This window comes from Meles meles, chromosome 10, assembly GCF_922984935.1.
Source record: "Meles meles chromosome 10, mMelMel3.1 paternal haplotype, whole genome shotgun sequence".
In the NCBI taxonomy this organism is placed as follows: domain Eukaryota; kingdom Metazoa; phylum Chordata; class Mammalia; order Carnivora; family Mustelidae; genus Meles; species Meles meles.
Genome location: NC_060075.1, coordinates 52,649,212 through 52,670,003, shown reverse-complemented (window position 1 = coordinate 52,670,003; position 20,792 = coordinate 52,649,212). Strand labels below are relative to the sequence as shown.

At 34.6% G+C, this 20,792-nt stretch overlaps 1 protein-coding gene across 1 annotated transcript in view; it reads left to right on the top strand.

Annotated features, from left to right (window-relative positions):
• STK31 (serine/threonine kinase 31) overlaps nt 1-20,792 on the top strand; it is a 101,643-nt gene that overhangs the window by 49,992 nt on the left and 30,859 nt on the right. The window contains 11 exon segments of the mRNA XM_046020910.1: nt 274-396; nt 7,619-7,798; nt 9,399-9,515; nt 11,529-11,648; nt 12,729-12,860; nt 14,101-14,202; nt 16,392-16,472; nt 18,082-18,207; nt 18,963-19,088; nt 19,265-19,351; nt 20,084-20,233. Of these exon segments, the coding sequence (XP_045876866.1) occupies nt 274-396; nt 7,619-7,798; nt 9,399-9,515; nt 11,529-11,648; nt 12,729-12,860; nt 14,101-14,202; nt 16,392-16,472; nt 18,082-18,207; nt 18,963-19,088; nt 19,265-19,351; nt 20,084-20,233 (1,344 nt within the window).

Below are 20,792 nucleotides of genomic sequence, written 5' to 3'. Positions count from 1 at the left end.
GAAAAAAAAAATTTCAGTGTTGTCCATATAGTGGGAAAAATAAGAGTAGGATTATGAAATATCTTATTTCTAATTAAGGGAAAGAAAGCTCTTTGTTAGTTTGGTGATCTCAGGAGAAAGATGCTTGTCTTAAAAGCTACTGTGTTTGGAGAATGTAATTTAAATTTCACTCACTTTAAGACATTAGTTTTTTTTTTTTTACGTAGGTCAGTGTGTATTAAAAAAAACCACCTGGTGTATTAATGATGGTTATTCTTTGTTTTCTTTCTCCAGAATGAAGGAAGTATTTTGATTGCCAAAAGAAATGAAGTGCAACAGAAACTGAATATGGCAGTAGAAGTTTTTATTCTGGAAGTAGATGAGTTACCTCTTAATAAACGCTTGAAAACATTGCAGGTTAGAATTTAAAAAGATAGATACACATTAAAATGTTTATCATTTGAGAGGTGAAATTTGCATTTACCTTGAGACTTCAGATAGTACTGATGGCTACAAAAATTTTTCTTCTTTTCGATGAATTAGAATTTCTTTTTAATAGGATTAAAATACTACTTTAATATGCATATATATGTATATCTATCCTGCAAATAAGGTAAAATGGTCAGACACATCAGGATTGCTAGAGCTGCATTCACTGGGAAAACTCATGGAGATAGAAGCTGTAGCAGGCCTGTGAGTCCCTGTTGTCTGTTGCATTCCTGCAGAAAATCTGGTAGGGTCACATTTCAAGAGTTTAGAAGAGGAGTCCTGATCCATTATCAGGGGCTAGAGTACAGTAGCTCTAGGATGTTATGCAACCTTATCTTCAGCCTTATCTTGCCATCTCTGCAATGACTTTAATTTGGAGTGAATGGACAATGTAACAGTGTTATGAAACATTTTTCTCTTCATTTATTCAGATCGTTTTAGTCTCCTTTAATGATGTTTTAAAATTTTTCTCTAAAAACCCTCTGGCATTTCTTCATTTAACTTCAAGATATGTATACTTTTGGTTGCTTTTGTGGATATTACCTTACTTTCCATTTCTTAGTTATTTTTGGTGGTGTAGTGGAATACTGTTGATTTTTATTTATTTGTTTATTTATTTTTACTGTTGATTTAAAAAAAAATTTTTATTTATTTGACAGAGATCACAAGTAGGCAGAGAGGCAGGCAGAGAGAGAGGGGGAGGCAGGCTCCCCCGCTGAGCAGAGAGCCTGATGCAGGGCTCGATCCTAGGACACTGGGATCATGACCTGAGCTGAAAGCAGAGGCCCAACCCACTGAACCACCCAGGCACCCTTTTTACTGTTGATTTTTATACATTGATGTCTCTGACAACTCTCCTGAACTCTTTTAGTTCTCATTTCTCTATTAATATTATTTGAACTTTCTTTGTGGTCATGTCATTTGAAAACAATAGCCATCTTCTCCATCTACTTTTTAATATATCTTTGGACTTTTACTGCATTGGTCAGCATCTTTAATAACAAGTTAAATCTTGGCTGTGCTAGTTGGCTTATCCTTGTCTTATTTTGGACTGCAGGGAATGAGTTTGCTAGGGAGTCGAGGAAAAGGATATTCAGGGACATCTGGACACTGTCTCTTTCTGTTTGCCTGGAGGAAGATGTAGTTAGATAATACCACGTATAGTATAAGTTCTTCCAGAATTGTGACGTAACCTTTGCATGCAAAAGGGCAGTGATGTAGTAAGAATGTACCTATCTATAGTGCAGTTTTTACTTTACCTTGTAAAGGTTTTTTTTCTTCTTATGAACTGTTAGTAAACATAGGTTTGCAACCGAGATCATTGTAAAAACTCTTCTTAAAGTTTAATCTTATGAGAGTTTTTGCTATATCTGGTTTGTTTCCCTTTATATTATTCCCCTTGGTCACCAGAATATTTTTTTTTAAATATTTTATTTATTTGACAGAGAGAAATCACAACTAGGAAGAGAGGCAGGCAGAGGGAGAGGAGAAGCAGGCTCTCCGTGGAGCAGAGAGCCCGATGTGGGGCTCGATCCCAGGATCCTGGGATCATGACCTGAGCCGAAGGCAGAGACTTTAACCCACTGAGCCACCCAGGTGCCCCGGTCACCAGAATATTTTTTAAACTTCTATTTTGGTGAAGTAGTTTGATATTTACCTATATTATTCAAATACTTAAGAAATAAAACCTGTACTTCAATTATGGAGGTCAAAGAAGTTAAAGTTCGTGATTTCTGATTTCCTCAATAGTTACTGAGACTTCTTCTGTGGCCTAAAGTACATGGTTGATTGTTTATGACTGTTCCTTATAAGTTAAAAAAGAAAGTATATTCTAGGTGTACTTGGTATGCAGGTCTTGATGTATAACTATTATTTTAATCCTTAATCTTCTGTATCTTTGCTTAGTTTTTGATCTGATCATTTTATCAGTTTTGAGATATTTTTGTTATATATTCTAGTTCTTTAATTGTTAAAAAAAGTCAGTGCTGGGGCACCTGGGTGGCTCAGTTGTTAAGCTTCTGCCTTCAGTTCAGGTCATGATCCCAGGGTCCTGGGATCAAGCCCTGTGTGAGGCTCCCTGCTCAGCAGGAAGCCTGCTTCTTCCTCTCTCATTCTCCCTGCTTGTATTCCCCCCTCTCGCTGTGTCTTTCTCTGTCAAATGAATAAATAAAATCTTAAAAAAAAAAAAAGTCAGTGTTGTATTTTTGGGTGTTAATGTATTTATGCTTGTTATGTATTTTATTTTACTTTATTTATTTAAAAGATTTTATTTATTTATTTGACAGAGAGAGACACAGTGAGAGAGGGAACAGAAGCACGGGGAGTGGGAGAAGCAGGCTTCCTGCTGAGCAGGGAGCCCAATGCGAGGCTCGATCCCGGAACTCTGGGATCATGACCTGAGCTGAAGGAGACACTTAACGACTGAGCCACCCAGACACCCCGTTATGTATTTTAAACTGTTTTCTTTTCAACTATTATGTGACCTTACTCTTCCTTTATGGTGTTAAAATATTGTTTCCTTTAAAAATTCCTTTTCTGCCTCTATTTTTTGGTTATTGTTTGCTTTGTTTATCTTCTTTCCCTCCCTTTATCTTATTTTTTATTTTAATTTTTTTAGAAGATTTTAATTTATTTATTTGACACAGAGAAAGCGTGTGCGTGCACACAGCAGGGGTGAGGGGGAGCAGCAGCAGGGAGGAAGAAACAGGCTCCCCACTGAACAAGGAGCCCAATGCAGGGCTTGATCCCAGAACCCTGGGATCATGACCTGAGCCAAAGGCAGACGCTTAACCTACTAAGCTACCACACACCCCTCCCTCCCTTTATTTTAAATTGAATGTCTTTCTTAGACAACATACTAATGGACCATTTTTTAAAAGAATCTAATGTATAAATTTATCTTTTGATGGGTAACTTGATTTATATGTTTATAATTACTGTTTTATTAGAACTTATTTCTGTAATTATTTTGTATTTCTGTTTGTCATGGTTTCTTCCCCCCCCCCCCCCCCTTTCCTACCTTGTACCATTAATGTCTTAGAACATTCTCATTTGCCTCTGGTGTGTCTTCATTCTGTGTATTTCCCTCCCAAAAATCAGCTAACCAATTGTTTAGGATTTTAGTCACAGAGTGTTACAGGTAATTCAAATGATAATTCAAATAACAAACTTTAGAGTTATTCCCTCATTCTTATTTCATAAATTGTTGGATATCTTTTGGTTTTCTCTGTGTATTGGAGTATTTTCTCGAAGTGCCTTTTTTCCCTTAAATATTTATTTATTTATTTTAGAGAGAGAGAGAGAGAGAGAGGTGGAGGGAGGGGCAGAGGGAGAGGTTTTCAAGCAGACTCCCATTGAACTTGGTGCCCGATGTAGGGCTCAGTGTCATGACTCATGAGATTATGGCCTGAGATGGAACTAAGAGTTGGATGCTTATTTGACTGAGCCACCCCAGTGCCCCCTCTAAGAGTACTTTCAAAGAGGTCTTTGTGTGGTTGATTTTGTAAAGTATTAAGTATCTCAGGATATCTTTTTTTTTTTTTGAAGATTTTATTTATTTATTTGAGAGAGAGTATGAGCGATCCAGCATGAGCAGAGGTGGGGGGCAGGGGAAAGAAGCAGATTTCCTGCTCAGCAAGGATCCCAATGTGGGGCTCGATTCCAGGACTCTGGGATCATGATGTGAGCCAAAGGTAGATTCTTTTTTCTTTTTTTTTTTTTGAAGATTTTATTTATTTATTTGACAGAGAGAGATCACAGGTAGGCAGAGAGGCAGGCAGAGAGAGTGAGAGGGAAGCAGGCTCCCTGCCAAGCAGAGAGCCCAATGCGGGACTCGATCCCAGGACCCTGAGATCATGACCTGAGCCGAAGGCAGCGGCTTAAACCACTGAGCCACCCAGGCGCCCCAAAGGTAGATTCTTAACTAACTGACCACCCAGGCACCCCTGTCTCAGTATATCTTATTTAAATATTTAAACGGTTGATTGCATTTAAGCACTTTAAACAGTTGTTTCATTGGCTATAAAATATTTGATTCAAAGTCCATTTTTCTTTCAAAACTTGACAATAATCCATTGTCTTCTTCTCATAGTTGTTAACAGTCTGATTTTTGTTCTTCTGTGACGTTTTTCCTCCACTGAAAACTTTGTTTTCTCTTGACTTTGTTCCTAATTTGCACTGAAGTTTCTATTTAATCTGAGTCAATTCAGTCTGAGATTTTCTATTTTTCTTTAACTCTATGGAATATTTGATAATTATTTCTTAAGATATTATCCCTTCTTCTCTCCTACTCCTTCTCTCCCCAATTTACTTTGTCTTTTATCCTGGGACTTCTGTTAGATGTACATTTAAATTTCTTCTGTCTGCTACATATTTTAATTATTCATCTATTTTTTCTATCTTTTTATCCCTTTCTGTGTCTTTTTGGGGGGATCTGAGGAATCCTTGACTTAATAATCTAGCTCACTAGTTAGATCTCTAGCTGTATCCTTTTTGCCATTTAGTGAATGCATTGTGTTCTTTATTTCAAAGATTATTTCTTTTATACCTAATAATTTCAGTTGGTTATTGTTTATAAGTACTTGATTTTGCCTTGTGTTTTCAGTATTCTTTTTTAAAAATCTTTCTTTTTTTCCCCATTTTATTTTATTTTAATATCTTTTCAGTGTTCCAGCATTCATTGTTTATGCGCCACACCCACACACATTGCTCCTCGCAGTACATGCCCTCCATAATACCCACCACCAGGCTCACCCAATCACCCCACTCCTCTCCCCTCCAAAACTCTCAGTTTGTTTCTCAGAGTCCACAGTCTTTCATGGTTCGTCTCCCACTCCGATTTCACCCAACTCACTTCTCCTCTCCACCTCCCAGTGTTCTCTATGTTATTCCTTATGCTCCACAAGTAAGTGAAACCATATGATACTTGACTCTCTCTGCTTCACTTATTTCATTCAGCATAATCTCTTCCAGTTCTGTCCATGTTGATACAGAATTTGGGTATTCATTCTATCTGATGGATGCATACATACTCCATTGTATATATGGACCATATCTTTATCCATTTGTCCATTGAAGGACATCTTGGTTCTTTCCACAATTTGGCAACTGTGGCCATTGCTGCTATGAACATTGGGGTATAGATGGCCCTTCTTTTCACTGCATCAGTATCATTGGGGTAAATACCCAGTAGTGCAATTGTAGGATCATAGGGAAGTTATATTTTTAATTTCTTAAGGAATCCCCCCACTGTTTTCCAAAGTGGCTGCACCAACTTTCATTGCCACCAAGAGTGTAAGAGGGTTCCCCTTTCTCCACATCCTCTCCAACACATGGTGTAAAAGAATGGCCAAGTTTCATTCTTCTATACATAGCTGTCCAATTTTCCCAGAACCATTTATTGAAGAGACTGTCTTTTTTTTTTACTGTATATTTTTTCCTGCTTTGTCAAAGATTAGTTGACCATAGAGTTGAGGGTCCATATCTGGGCTCTCTACTCTGTTCCACTGGTCTATGTGTCTGTTTTTGTGCCAGTACCATGCTGTCTTGGTGATCACAGCTTTGTAGTAAAGCTTGAAATCAGGCAACATGATGCCCCCAGTTTTGTTTTTCTTTTTCAACATTTCCTTAGCAATTCAGGGTCTCTTCTGGTTCCATACAAATTTTAGGATTGTTTGTTCCAGCTCTTTGAAAAATGCTGGTGGAGTTTGGATTGGGATGGCATTGAAAGTATAGATTGGTCTAGGCAGTATAGACATTTTAACAATGTTTATTCTTCTGATCCATGAGCATGGAATGGTCTTCCATCTTTTTGTGTCTTCTTCAATTTCTTTCATACACAAAGATAAACTTGAACTGGATAAAAGACCTCAGTGTGAGGCAGGAATCTATCAAAATCCTAGAGGAGAATTTAGGCAGTAATCTCTTCGATTCGGCACGGCAACTTCTTTCAAGATATATCCCAAAAGGCGAAGGAAACAAAAGGGAAAATGAACTTTTGGGACTTCATCAAGATCAAAAGCTTTTGCACAGCATTCTTTCTTTTTGTTGAGAGTTATTTGTTATGCTTATTTTGAGTTCTTTGATTTTGCTTCCTTTTTATAAAGTGGCTTAGATTGTTATATTCCTTTCAGAGTTCTTCTGTTAGTCATGCACTTCATCCACCTCTGTACCCCCTTCAAAGATCTCGTACTTCCTTGGAGAACTGTAAGCTATCTTGGTTCTGTGCTGTTGTGTAGGTAGGGGATAGGGTAATAGAGGGTTCTGAGGGAGGGGTGAAAGCTTGGAATATAACTTCAAAGACTTCAGGTGGGTTTAGAGAATAGGATGGGGTTGTTTCTCAGAGCTTCTAGGGTTACAGTTTGGGCTCAGCTACTACCTATAGGCTTTTATTCTAGATGATCTTACTTTTCAGTGGACCTCCCAGTCCCTCTGCCTCAGCCACTACTCTTTTTCAGGGGTTACTACCCTTGGGTGTAAATGCCACCAGGTACTCAGGGGAAAAGGGAAAAAAGAAAATGCTTAGGGGATGGCTGACTTTTTTTCTGTACAGGTTATCAATTTTTGCCTCGTTTAGGTTCTTGTACTGTACTTGTGTAAGTCCATTGCCTCTTGCTTTGTGCTACTGCTTTATAGTATGAGAGGGAAGGGTGTATGAAGAAGGTTTCCTTTTCCCACATGCTATTTTTGCAGTGGTACAAGCCTTCTTCCACTTTGCAGTGACTTGCTCATTGCTAAGCACCAGCTCTCTTGTCTTCCCAAGAGTTTCTTGGGAAGAGTTTTGTGATAAAAATTTCTAGGATTTTTTAGTTTTCCCCTTGTCTCAGTGACATTTCTAGAGTTTTGTTCCTAGAGAGCCACTAGTCTCTCTTGTCTCTTCTAGTCCTTTCTAAAATGCTTTTTTTTTAAGTTCATATATATATTCAGTGTCTTCCTTAGTTGGAATTATTTGTCTAACTTTTATTATTATAATCCAAATAAATCACCTTCTAGGTAGCTTTATATTTTCATATCTAATGTTTCTAAGTTTTACTTATAAGATTCTTAAGGATTGGGATACAACATATTGCTTTTCTGTCTCACAGATTTTAATATGGTACTTGAATCCTAATATGAAGTTAATAAACTTTAACAAAAAAATATATTTTTATAGGATCTTTCAACCTCTTTAGAGGCAGTATATGGACAGGCCAAAGAAGGGACAAACTCTGAAGAAATACTTAAGAAATTTTATGACTGGAAATGTGATAAAAGAGAGTTGTTCACCAGTGTTAGAAGTGAAACAGAGGTTTCTCTACAACGTCTCGTAGCATGGTTCCAGAACACTGTAAAGGTAATAAGAGCCCTTGCCCAGTGTTGGTGTTGTAGTGTAAAGCAGGGAATATTGGTTTTATAATAATTTTCCAAGTATAATTTACTTCTATTTTGAGGAAGAGAAATGAAGAGGAAGAGAAGGATTGAGGGGAAGTTGACTGGAATAGAGGAGTGAGGGATTTACATATTTGTATTCTCTAGGAACATATATGGAAAACAGCTTCATAAGCCTTTATAGGTATAAGAAAGTATCACTGGCATTTATTACAAGTGTGGTGTATTTTTTATAGCTATAGTGTAGAGATAAGGGTCTTACTGTATTTACATGTGCTTAAAGGGTATTAGAGCTTTCTTTTTTGTTTAGTTTCTTTTTTAGCAAGATGTGTGTTTTAACATTAGTTGGCCAGCTCCTCATGCTGAAAGTATGTTAATTGGCAGTGTTTAAGTTTTTTAAGTTTTAGATATCTTAAATATCTTAAAGATATCTAACATAAATGGAGAATACTAATCTCAGTTGGTACTAAATATTAGAAATGTATTATTCTTCTTAGTTCTTATTTATTATCACAAAAACACCATGTAATTTTCCAAAAGCGGTGGGGGCATGTAGTTTTGTATTAATATACTTGGAATCCTAATTAAATTTCAGCCTCATTTTTTGCTAATTCTCTGTTTTCACTGTTCTTCTGTCTGCTTTACAACCTTCTCAGCAAGGACAAGGACACCCACGGTGTCATTTATCTGTGTAAATGTTTTACAGATATGCATTTCTAGCTTTGTTTTGGGGGGAAAAAGTCTTTAATCTCTTAGCTACCTCCAGAGCTCTTCATTTTGGTACCTTTTAATGGACATATTAACATTAATTATTTCTTTGTTGTCTTTTGTTGTTGATTAGAATGCCTTTCTGCTTAGGTTAACTATCATGTATCCTTTTCTTTCATTTCAGTAGCTGTTTCCCTAATCCAGATCTCCATAATCACGTTTCTAATCTCTGAAATCATAGTGACTGTTTAGGACTTTTATGTTCTATATTATAATTTAGGCCCATGATTTTATTCTATTTAACACTTTATTATAAAGTTTATTTCCTGAGAGAAAATATCTTTGTTTTCCTAATGAGATGGAAGTCATCTGGGTTTAATCTTTGTCTCCAGATTCCTAAATACTTAGTAGTTCATCATGAGATACCAAGTATAATTGTATGCCTTTTTTATCAAAGAGCGTGGACATTGTCTGCCTACTACCTATCAGATTTAAACTTTTCACCTGAACATATAAGGTTCTTACCAGCTTTTAGTCAGTCTGTTTTCTTTTACTATCCTCATAAAGTCTTGGTCTTGTTTCTGTTTATTTTTTTTTCTTCTTCATACTTTTCCTCTTATGTCTCTAAACCACAGATTATGTTAAAAAATCTGTGTTTTATGTGTGTGATATGTGTATGCCTTTTCTTTGTTGATATGAAAGTTTGGGGAGGGCAGTAGTTTATCTTTCTTGTATGTCCTTACTTCTCCCACATTGCCCACTGCATAGGCTAATGCTCTGCTCTAGGTATAACAACACCACACTAATAGAAAATAATTAAATGATATACTTTCATGTTTTAATTTTTTGCAAATGAGGCTTTTGATCTCTCTGTGGAAGAATCACAAACTTCTGAAGACACAATTAGTAGTCTTGATGAAATCCTAGAGAAGACTGAGTCAAGTATCTGCAAAGAGCTGGAGATATCTCTGATTGTGAGTATTGATATTCTTCATTACTGCTTCCTTTGAAGCAATACGGTTTTTCTTGCTAATTAGAAAGTATGAAGACTGATCTTAGGTTTCCTCTTATAGACCTATATGAAATAGTAACATTGTCAAGTTCTAATCTAAGCACAATGCAAATTTTTATTCTTTCACAGAGTGATAATTTCATTTTTTAAAGATTTTATTTTAATGCCAGTTAGTTAACATACAGTGTTATATTAGTTTCAGATGTACAGTACAGTTAATTCAGCACTTCCATACATCATCCTGTGCTCCTCTTGACAGGTGCACTCCGTAATCCCCATCATCTATTTAATCCATTCCCACACCCCCTTTTCCTCTGGTAACCATAACTTTGTTAAATGATGTGTACTTTCTTTTTTTTTCTCTTCCAAATTTTTATTCAAATTCTTATTAGTTAACATGTACTGTATTAAGTGCTTATAGGAGTAGAATTTAGTGATTCATCACTTACATATAACATCCAGTGCTCATCATAACAAGTGCCCTCCTTAATACCCATCTCCTGATATTTTCATTTTAATAGGACATTTCACATTAAAAAAATTAAACTTAACATTTAATTCTAGGAGAACTCCTCTTAATTCGAGTGTGTTAACTTTCTGTGTCATTTGATTCTTCAGTCCATCATACCCAATGACTGTAAGAAAAGACTTCAGAATTTGTGAAAAATTAAAATAAAATCTGAAAGAGCTCTGGAAGTGCATATATAAGACTGATTAGTAGCTCCCTTTCTGTTCTGTGTATGTTCTCTATTGTCATGCCAAGTTAAAAATTAGTGTAGCTCTTCCAAAGAGCATTTTGTAATGTTATTATTGCTCATTCAGACTCTTTCCCAGTTTTTCACGCTGTTTACCGAAGTCTCATTGGTTATATTGTTCCTTTTACTTGTTTCTTTTTACCTTTTGCAGTTTTATTCAGGTTGGCATTGAAAAATACATATACGTTTCTGTATTTCCCTATTTTAAAATGGTCTATTTTTAATAGTATTTAGATGGTTTAGTCAGACTTTATTTTTTTTATTGCTGAAGTATGATTAACATACAATGCTGCATTAATGTCAGGTGTACAACATAGTAATTTGACATTTCTATACATTATTCAGTGCTCACTAGGATAATCTTAGTCATTGTCAGTCACCTTGCAAGACTGTAAAATATTATTGACTATGTTCTCTGTGCTGTAGTTTTCATCTCCATGACTTACTTATTCTATAACTGAAAGTTTGTACCTCTTTGTCAGACTTGATTTTAAAAGATTTTATTTATTTATTTGACAGAGAGAGATCACAAGGAGGCAGAGTCAGGCAGAGAGAGAGGAAACAGGCTCCCTGCTGAGCAGAGAGCCCGACATGGGGCTCAATCCCAGGACCCTGAGATCATGACCTGAGTTGAAAGCAGAGGCTTTAATCCACTGAGCCACCCAGGTGCCCCCAGACTTGTTTTTAGAAGTGGTTGTTAATAGATGATTTCTAAAAATAAAATGTTGAAGTTCTTTGTGTTGTTTGGTTCTTAAATTTAGTGTAGTGGTATCCTTGATTTCCTTTAATACTACTCTAGAAAGCCGTAGGAATAATGATGTAATAGGAGCAAAATTTTCCATATGAACATCTTTCACATCAGTGTCTCTTCTATCTAGAAAAAGATGTGTTTAAGAAATACTTTGGGGGCGCCTAGGTGGCTCAGTCATTAAGTTCTGCCTTTGACTTAGGTCATGAACCCAGGGTCTGGGATGGAGCCAGATGTCAGGCTCCTTGTTCTGTGGAAAGCCTGCTTCTCCTCTCCCACTCCTCCTGCTTGTGTTCCTTCTCTCATTGTCTCTCTTTCTGTCAAATAAATAAAATCTTAAAAAATGATACTTTGGAAAAAAAATAGAATTTTTTAAAGGCTTTTTAAAAAAGTTTGTTCATTGTTATTGGAAGTTTAAATTATTTTGGATACTCTTGTGAATAATTCCATGTGTATGATTTATTTCACTTAGGAGCAAGGTGATGAGGACAAGGAGGTCATTTTAAATACATATAGTCAAGTACTACAAAAGATCCATTCAGAGGAAAGGCTTATTGCTACAGTACAATCCAAGTACAAGGACAGTATTGAGGTTGGATTATGCTTTATTTTTTAGGTCTTCTATATTGATGCTATGGATTTTTTAATGCTTAAATTTTTCTCAACTAGTTTAATACCCAGTGTATATGTAACTAATTATTATTGCTAGAAAAATGGTATAGTAGCTGATGTGTAATTAAATTCACCCCACAGTGAAAATAGTGGTTTAATTGATAAAAATATATTGCATTTTTGGATTATGTTCTTCAAAACCTAATCTTTACTAGGATACCTGGGTATCGCAGTCGGTTGAGTGTTTGGCTTTTGATTTCGACTTGGGTCATGATTTCGGGGTCTTAGGATGGAGGCCCCTCATTGGGCTCTACTCTCAGCAGAGTCTGCTTGGGATTCTCTCAGAGTTTTTTCTTTTTGGATGATGACATATATATGTACACATATCATGTGCATTGCATTGTTTTGTAAACTGTTTTGAAAATATTTCTTCATTTAGTGGTATATTATGAATACTGTCCCATGTGATTAATGATTCTTCTATACTTTCATTTTGAGCAACTAATGCATCATCACTTGCATAGATATACAATATTATTTAACCTTAATCTGTGTTAGATGTTAAGGTTACTTCTAAGTATTTTTAACCATAAATAAGACTCTACATAATCTTTGTGCATAATTTTGTGTTTCTCAGATTCCTAAAAATTGTTAGTTACTAAGTCCAAAGGAATCAGTGTTGTTAAAATTGATAATATTGTCACTTTGGGGACATCTATTGTCACTACTTTGGGGAAGATAATTTTAGGTTATATCCTCACTAGTAATTCAGTTTGCATCATATCTAACAAAGATGTCTCACTATAGCTCTCAGCTTGAAATATTTCCCTTACCTTTGCTACTCTGATTGCTGGGACTCATATTCTCCTGAATAGAAATATGGATAACTAAGAAATCAGTTAGTAGATTGTCTTTTTGAGAATTGGAATTTCTTATTTCAATCTGAACTCAGTAAATAGTAGTTGAATCTTAATAGAGAAATAAGAAATGGTCAGTAAGTGATTTTAATAAATATTGTTTTCTGTGTTTTAAAAATACAATAACTTTTTTTCTTACTTAGTTTAAGAAGCAGATTATTGAATGTTTCAATAAAAGCCCCAATGTGGATCACTTGCTGTCTATTAAAAAGACATTGAGAAACTTAAAAGCTCGACTGAGATGGAAACTAGTTGAGAAGAATAATTTGGAAGAAGTAAGGAAATACTTGGTTCTTACGAAATTCCATGTGTACCTGATTTTACTCTGTTTCCTGAAAATAATGCATAAATACATTCTTTAAATAGGAGAATTATTATTTACATTTTGTTTTATATATTTATCTTTTTTCTGTGTATATAAATAAGATTATTAAATTAATAGTGTAAACATTTTACCATGTCATTAAATGTTCTTTGAAAATGTTTTACATGGCTGCCTTTGTTTTTAGTAACATAAATATTTTAGAACAGTTTAAAAATTCTTTTGGTTTACACTGTTATAATACCTAATACAATACAAACCTATTACTTGCAAGGTATTCCCCTAAAGTCAGAATTTTTTCATAAAGTATTTTTAAGATCATAATGTTCTTTGTTAGCTCTCTTTTTAATGGCTGGACATACTATTCCTCTTAAGTATTCTAAGTTGTTTTCATACGATAATAGAACTGGAAAAATTTAGACATCCTAATCTGGACTAACCTCCTTCTTTCAGTTTGAAACTGGATAGACTGGTAATTCTTTGTGTTCCCTTGAGGACTGATTTATGAACAAAAGAAATCTACATTAAGTCTTAATCCTTCCTCTTCGGGACTTAATTGGACTTGGAATGAAGCTAGTTTAATAGCTTAATATTTTCCTAGTTTTTTATCCTATTCTGGACTGTGGGAAATGGGGTCTTTTTAGTTTAGTTTTTTAACTTTTGAAAAAATATAAAATAGAAAACACATGCTTTTTAAGGTGGCTTATTAATTACTGCTGGAGTTTTAAGGAGTCTTTTTGAGGTCTACATTGTTTTTCCTCTAATAAACACACCATACGTTTACTCTTTTTTTTTTTTTTGAACCAAATCTCTTATAGAAGACAATTCCAGGGAATTTAGTTGTATTTTCTTCATTCCTACTGGTTCGTGTTCTTGACATTTACTTTATGTTGGCAGTTGGTCAACTGCCAACATAAAGTAGAGATTTTCTTAGAGAAAATCTACAGCAAATTAAGAGACAAGAAATATCTGTGTTGATTTTATGTCTTTACTTTTTTTTTCCTTTTTGTAGGTTTGGGAAAAGTCAGTGTTAGAATAAAGTTAAGTGTTATGAGGGTCTCTTATCTGCTAGATAAAGAAGGATACATAGAAATCAGAATAATTTGCTATAGAAGTTGCATTCTTACTAGGAAGACTTGTTTTCGGTCCACTTTAATAAGCTTATAAGGTCACTTTTTCCTGTCTGATTTAAGTCAGATGACCATGATGGATCTGAAATTGAAAAAATAAAACAAGAAATAACTCAGTTGCGCAATAGCGTCTTTCAGGAAATTTATCGTGAGCGGGAGGAATATGTAAGTATTTAATTCTTTGAAGTTTTGAATTAGTTTTTACTGTAGAAATTGAATTCATGTATCCATTTTATGAAGTGGACTATAATAAGGCTGGAGATTATACTAGCATAGTTATGTTTATGTGAATTTAGAAATTAATTTCTGATGATAATTCATAACCATTATACCAAATGTGGAAATTATAGAAAATTATAAAGAATAAAATATAATACCCATAACTTTTCCATTCCATTATAATAGTAGTAGTCACCATGAACTTTTTCACTTAACTTCTTTTAGTCTTTTTTCTGCCTGTTTTCACAAGAGGAGATTATAGCACAAACATACTTTTACATATTGCTTGATTTCTCTTTCACATAAACTAAAGATTTTTTCCTTTAATAAAATCTAAATCAGCACTGTTTTAACCTAATGCTGCAATGAAAACATTAATGGGGCGACATAATTTAGTTGAAGAATATAACAAAGTGCAACCACCTGAATTTTGGGGGAAGTTACATCTTAAATTCTCCACTTTTATGCTAATGTCTTGTGACCTTGGGAGAGTTTGTCAGTGTATTTTCTCTTTAAAAGGGAAAGAGTATGAGGTGCCTGGGTTGCTCAGTCTGTTGAACGTTAGACTTAACGATTTCAGCTCAGGTCATGATCTCAGGGTTGTGAGATCAAGCTCTTCATCAGACTCTGCACTGGGTGTGGAGCCTGCTTGGGATTCTTTCTCTCCTTGTCCTTCCACTCCTTGCTTGTATGTGCAACCTGTCTTTATCAAATTAACAAATAAATAAAATGGAAATAATAGGAATGTTATGGGGGAACAAGTAAGGTAGACACTGCTTTGAACAATAAAAATACAGTGAAAATAATAGGCAATCTGAGAGGGAGACAAACCATAGGAGACTCTTAACTATAGGAAACAAATAGGGTTGCTGGAGGTAGGGTGCCTCAGGGGTTGAAGTGAGTGAGTGATGGGCATTCAGGAGGGCACTTGATGTAATGAGCGCTGGGTGTTATATGCAACTGATGAATCACTGAATTCTTCTCTGAAACTAGTAATATGCTATATGTTAATTAATTGAATTTAAATAAAATAATAGACATTCTAAGTGTTATGTTTTATTTAGTAAATTCATCTGTGTGTGCTTAGTTATTCATCTTTTGCACCTTGGATAAATAGTTATCTCCCAGTATTTCCAGTGAGTTGACAAGTATCTAGGAGTTTTACTTAATAAGTGTGACAAATGACTTTCCTAAGGATCCTCAGTTTTCACATTTGCTTCAAAGTGGCTTTTGTAGAGCTGCATATTTGTTTTTGCTTTCAAGGCTTTTATGATTTCTTTCCCTCCTAAATGAAATTGTTACTATTTTTAAAATGTCAGTGTGTTCTTAGTATTTTGAGAAATGACAATTGTATGATGCAGATTGATGTTATCAACACACATTTTTCATTTTAGCTTGGAAATGAGTGTATACTTTGATCTTAGGTAAGGTACTGTGCTTATATATGTATACTAAGATAAAATTGATAATTAAATTTTTCTTCTGGGGGTGCCTGGCCCTGAGTGGCTCAGTCAACTAAACATCTGCCTTTGGCTCAGGTCATGATCCCAGAGTCCTGGGATTGGGCCCCACATAGGCTCCCTGCTCAGCAGGAAGCCTGTTTCTTCCTCTCCAGCTCCCCTGTGCTAGTGTTCCCTCTCTTGCTGTCTCTGTGTCATAAATAAATAATATCTTTTTTTTTTTTATTTTATTTATTTGACAGAGAGAAATCACAAGTAGGCAGACAGACAGGCAGAGAGAGAGAAGGGAAGAAGCAGGCTCCCTGCAGAGCAGAGAGCCCGATGCGGGGCTTGATCCCAGGACCCTGGGATCATGACCCGAGCCAAAGGCAGAGGCTTTAACCCACTGAGCCACCCAGGTGCCCCAATAAATAAAATCTTAAAAAAAATTTTTTTTTCTTCTGTTAGTGAGATGGTAACTTTGACCCAAGATGACTCTTGGTTTTCATTTGATATTTCTTGAAGTAGAAGGGAAAATCAGTGATTATATATTTCAATAGGTTTTATATCTTATTAGCTTGTGTATTTTGTTAGATTTAGAGTAAGAGAGATACTGGTATCTTATTTTTTCTTGAAGGGCAACATGTCACAATTGAATATATGTTGATTTATAATAAAAATATTTTTTAAATTTAGGAGAAGCTAAATATCTTGGTACAGAAATGGTTTCCTGAGCTGCCTCTGCTTTATCCTGAAATAGGGTTACTTAAGTACATGGTAAGCTTTGTTGCCCCTGAGAATTATTACTCTGTAGAGAGTTGAAAAGCAAAGATATTAAATTGTGTGTCAGTGTTAAATTTATGCTATCCTTACTATGAAGATGTTCCTGATGAATAGTTTCTGGGTATTGTTCTAACTTTTCCTCAAGACTATCTTTAATATTAGCGTATTGTATTCTAACATCTATATTAATTGGCATCCTTTTCTCTCTTTTCTCTTTTCCTCATAGCTATTCAGTACATTGCATGACACTTATTTGAATTAGAGGTATTTATTTTTTGAAATGATAAAGCAATTTTAGCTGTTATTTCAAGAGTTAGAATAAAAGCAGGACACTGCCAGTCATGAAGAATTAAAGCAGAATATATCTTTTAAGTTAAAGCAGGCTGGGAAAGAATTCTAGAAAATTGGTTAAGTAGAGATGTTGACATGGGCATAGTTTTCTAAGCAGGCAGGATTCAAAGCCTGGGAGATCATTGTTTTGGGCAAAAGACCTATATGGAGCAGGATGGTAAGCTCCGGCTCTCAGAGCAGAATCTGTTAGCTCTTTATTTTATATTGCCTGGTAAGGATAAGGGACTAGATGAAAGATCTATTCCTTAAGATTGTCATTAAGTTCATGATAATACCTTAAATATAGTACAGAAATGGTTGTATACATAGAGTTATGAACTCATGAATATGTAAGATTAAAAGTTCCCTTAAATAGTAAAGCAATTACTGTAAAATTTTTTCAGACTAGACTTCAAAAGAATGGGGGATTTTCTTCACAGTTATTTAACTTTAGCTTAGACACTTATGTAGGATGGATGAGTAAGTATGTGGAGCTGTGTAGGACTTGAAAATTAGTTTTTAGAAGTGTGCCGATCTCTTTATTATGGAAGATTATAAAATGTTTTAATCATAGCTAATGGACTCCTTTAATGATTTTAAGATGTGACTGTGATGTATGCCCAGGAAACCTTTGTAGGTTGATTGCATTTTGTGGTTTACTTAGATAATATTGACAACACATAAAAATAAAAACCAGAAAACAATTTCAGAACCACTCTTGCTAAAATTACACCACGATAAAATTTACCTTGATCTAAAATGTTGGTAGGTTTTATGTAAAAAATTTATTCCTTTTAAAAAGTGGCAGAAATAAGTAATAGAATTAAAATACTTGAAAACCATTTTCACTTTCAAGGATTTCACTTCAAACAGAGGCAGAGGTGTTAGAATTACTTCATAGTAGTCATAATTTTTATACTTCTCATTCCCATTCTACAACCTTTGTGTCTGTCTTCATTTTAATATTTTTAGGAAACACATAAAGTCTTCCAACTAAGCATCAGGGTTTTTTGGGATATATATCTGGTTAATCCCACTCATATTCAGAATTTGTTCTAGAACTGTAGTAGCCATTAAATGTATGTTGATTACTCTTTGGGTAAGAGCCAGGAACTTGAAAAACTAGGAAGATTTCAGTATTTTTATTTTACTGGTTTCTCCAGTAGGGTTGATGATATCCATATCATTTCATAGCATGTAACTAATTATGTTAATGATTTAAAAGTACTGGGATGGTTTGGTTTCTTTAATTGTAACAAAAATTTTTGTCTAGAACTCTGGTGGTCTTCTTACTATGAGTTTGGAACGGGATCTTCTTGATGCTGAGCCCATGAAGGAACTTAGCAGCAAGCGCCCTTTGGTTTGTTCTGAGGTTAATGGGCAGATAATTCTTTTAAAGGTAAGATTAAGTTCTGACCTGTGGAAGATTGAGAAGTATAAGGGGAGTGATGGTATTATTTTTCAGGAAATTGAAAATCCATGCTTGTTCTTTAAATTATATGAGTTGAGTGGTGCCTTGATGGCTTAGTCAGTTAAGCATCTGACTTTCGATTTCGGCTCAGGTCATGATCTCAGGGTCATGAGATTGAGCTCCACATTGGGTGAGACTCTCTCTCTCCCTCTCCCTCCCGCTTAAAAAATTATATGAGTTGACTGGCACAATGCTTATGTTTTCTGTTTGGCTGCCAGAACTAATTTTGAATTCAGAGTTTCCCTCATTTCCCTAATATAATATTGTATCTTTAATAGAATATACTTGGGCTTTTCTTTTTTGGTGAACTTAACTACATTCTGTCCAATAGCCTTTTAAAATTCTTGCTTTACTTAAAATTGTCTTTGAAATTTCAGCTGTTTTACCAATACAGTTTTCTATTCTTTGATTTCTTTATTGAGCTGGAAAACTACTAATCATAATAGGATAATTAATTTGGCCCTAGTGGTAATGCACTATGGAATGTACATTAAGGTACAGGTAGAATTGTTCTTTCTTTTCTAAATTACAGCATTCAAGGCAGATAGAAAATGTACAATTAAAAAATAAAATTAGATATAATTTAGGTTATATAAAAATCACTATGTTTAAGTTGAAATGATGTATAATTATATTAAGATTTTTAATGTTGGAATTCCCATTACCTCTCTTTTTGGTACCAGGGCTATTCTGTAGATGTGGACACAGAAGCTAGGGTGATTCAGAGAGCAGCTGCCTATCACAGAGCATGGAGAGACGCCAAAGAAGACTCTGGGTTACTACCATTGATATTCCTGTTTTTGTGTAAGGTAAAGTTCTTATGTTAATCTCTTGGCAGAAAACATTTATTTACAATAAGTTTTAGCTCCAAGCTTTAGAGAGGTAGTTCGTTCTTTATAACATAAAGAAATCGTGTATAATTGATGTATACTAAAAATACATTGAAGAATTTTTCACTTTAAGTTTTATTCTGTTTTGCTTTTAGTCTGATCCTATGGCTTATCTGATGGTCCCATACTATCCGAGGGCAAACTTGAGTGCTGTTCAAGCCAGTGTGCCTTTAACTTCAGAAGTAAGTAAAAACCACTATTTCGTGGATATATTAAATGAGAAAATAACCCCTATTGTTGAGAGCAATACTATATGTTTTATAGACTATGTAAAATTTTGACTGGTATTATACTGTATATATATATATATATATATATATATATATATATATATATATATATATGCTATATAATTATCACATCAATCCTGTGGTATAAGTTATCCTGCTGTATACAGATGAGAAAAATGAGGCTTATAGAGATTAAGTGACTTGCAAAGGGTCCTCAACAAGAGGTAGAAATAGGAATTGAAATTAGGTCTTTTGGTACCAAAGCCCATGCTTATAACCATTAAGCTGTGTTGTGTGTAAATTGTGTAGTTTAGTGCTTGATACTATAATTGCTTAAGTTAAAGTTTTAATTTGCATTGTAAATTTGAATTAGTAATAAAAATAGAGGATGTCCTGATTCTTTTTACCTGGTATTACTCTTTAGTCTCTCTTTTCTACATGCTTTATATGCTCATTATTTATAATCTAAGTCTTTTTAGAGATGGCAGTGTTTTAAGTTATAAGTGTATGATGTTACATGATGATGGCTTCTGGTCTGTTTTTTCTCTATGCTGTATTCTTACATTAAAGTTTCATTTGGAAGAAGCTTCACTTACTTCCAGAAGTCTTTTAATTAAAGAAAAGTTTCAGGTATTAAAATGATTTGACAACTTCCTGACATCTTTTGTGGGTACTTATCTGTAGGAAGCTTTAAAGGTCATGAAAGGTGTTGCCCAGGGCCTGCATACATTGCACAAGGCTTCCATAGTTCATGGATCACTTCATCAGAACAATGTATTTGCTTTGAATCGTGAACAAGGAATTGTTGGAGATTTTGACTTCACCAAATCTGTGGTAAAGTATTGTGGTTTTACATAGGTTCTGGACCTCATTTAATATTATTAGACATTAGTTCAGTCTTTTACATGATATGGTAATTTATTATAAGACCTTTGTCTTGGTTAAGGCTTGTAATGCCATGTAATGTAAGCAAGTATTACCAGCTAGGTGATAGAACAAAAGTTTCTAAATTTGTGCAAAAAAAAAAAAAAAAAAAATATATATAGTGTGTGTGTGTGCACGCGTGTGCATTATATATTTTAACTCTAAGTATTAAGAGCAACCTAACATCACAGTCAATGATACTGATAATACTAATGATTAATAATTTTATCATCATCAAGCAATAATTGCTTGTAAATATGCAGGGAAAACTAGGTGGCCATCTCCAATCTCCCCTTCTGCTGGTGCCCTCTCCTACCAGTAGGTTAAATATAGATATACATACTCTGCTAATTTTTGATTAATGGGGTATTTTTAGAAACTTGGGAACCTTGGACTTTTCCATTTAGTATAAATGATGGTTCAACTATGTTACCTGCTAATTTGGTGTCATAATTTTAGTGTCTCAGAA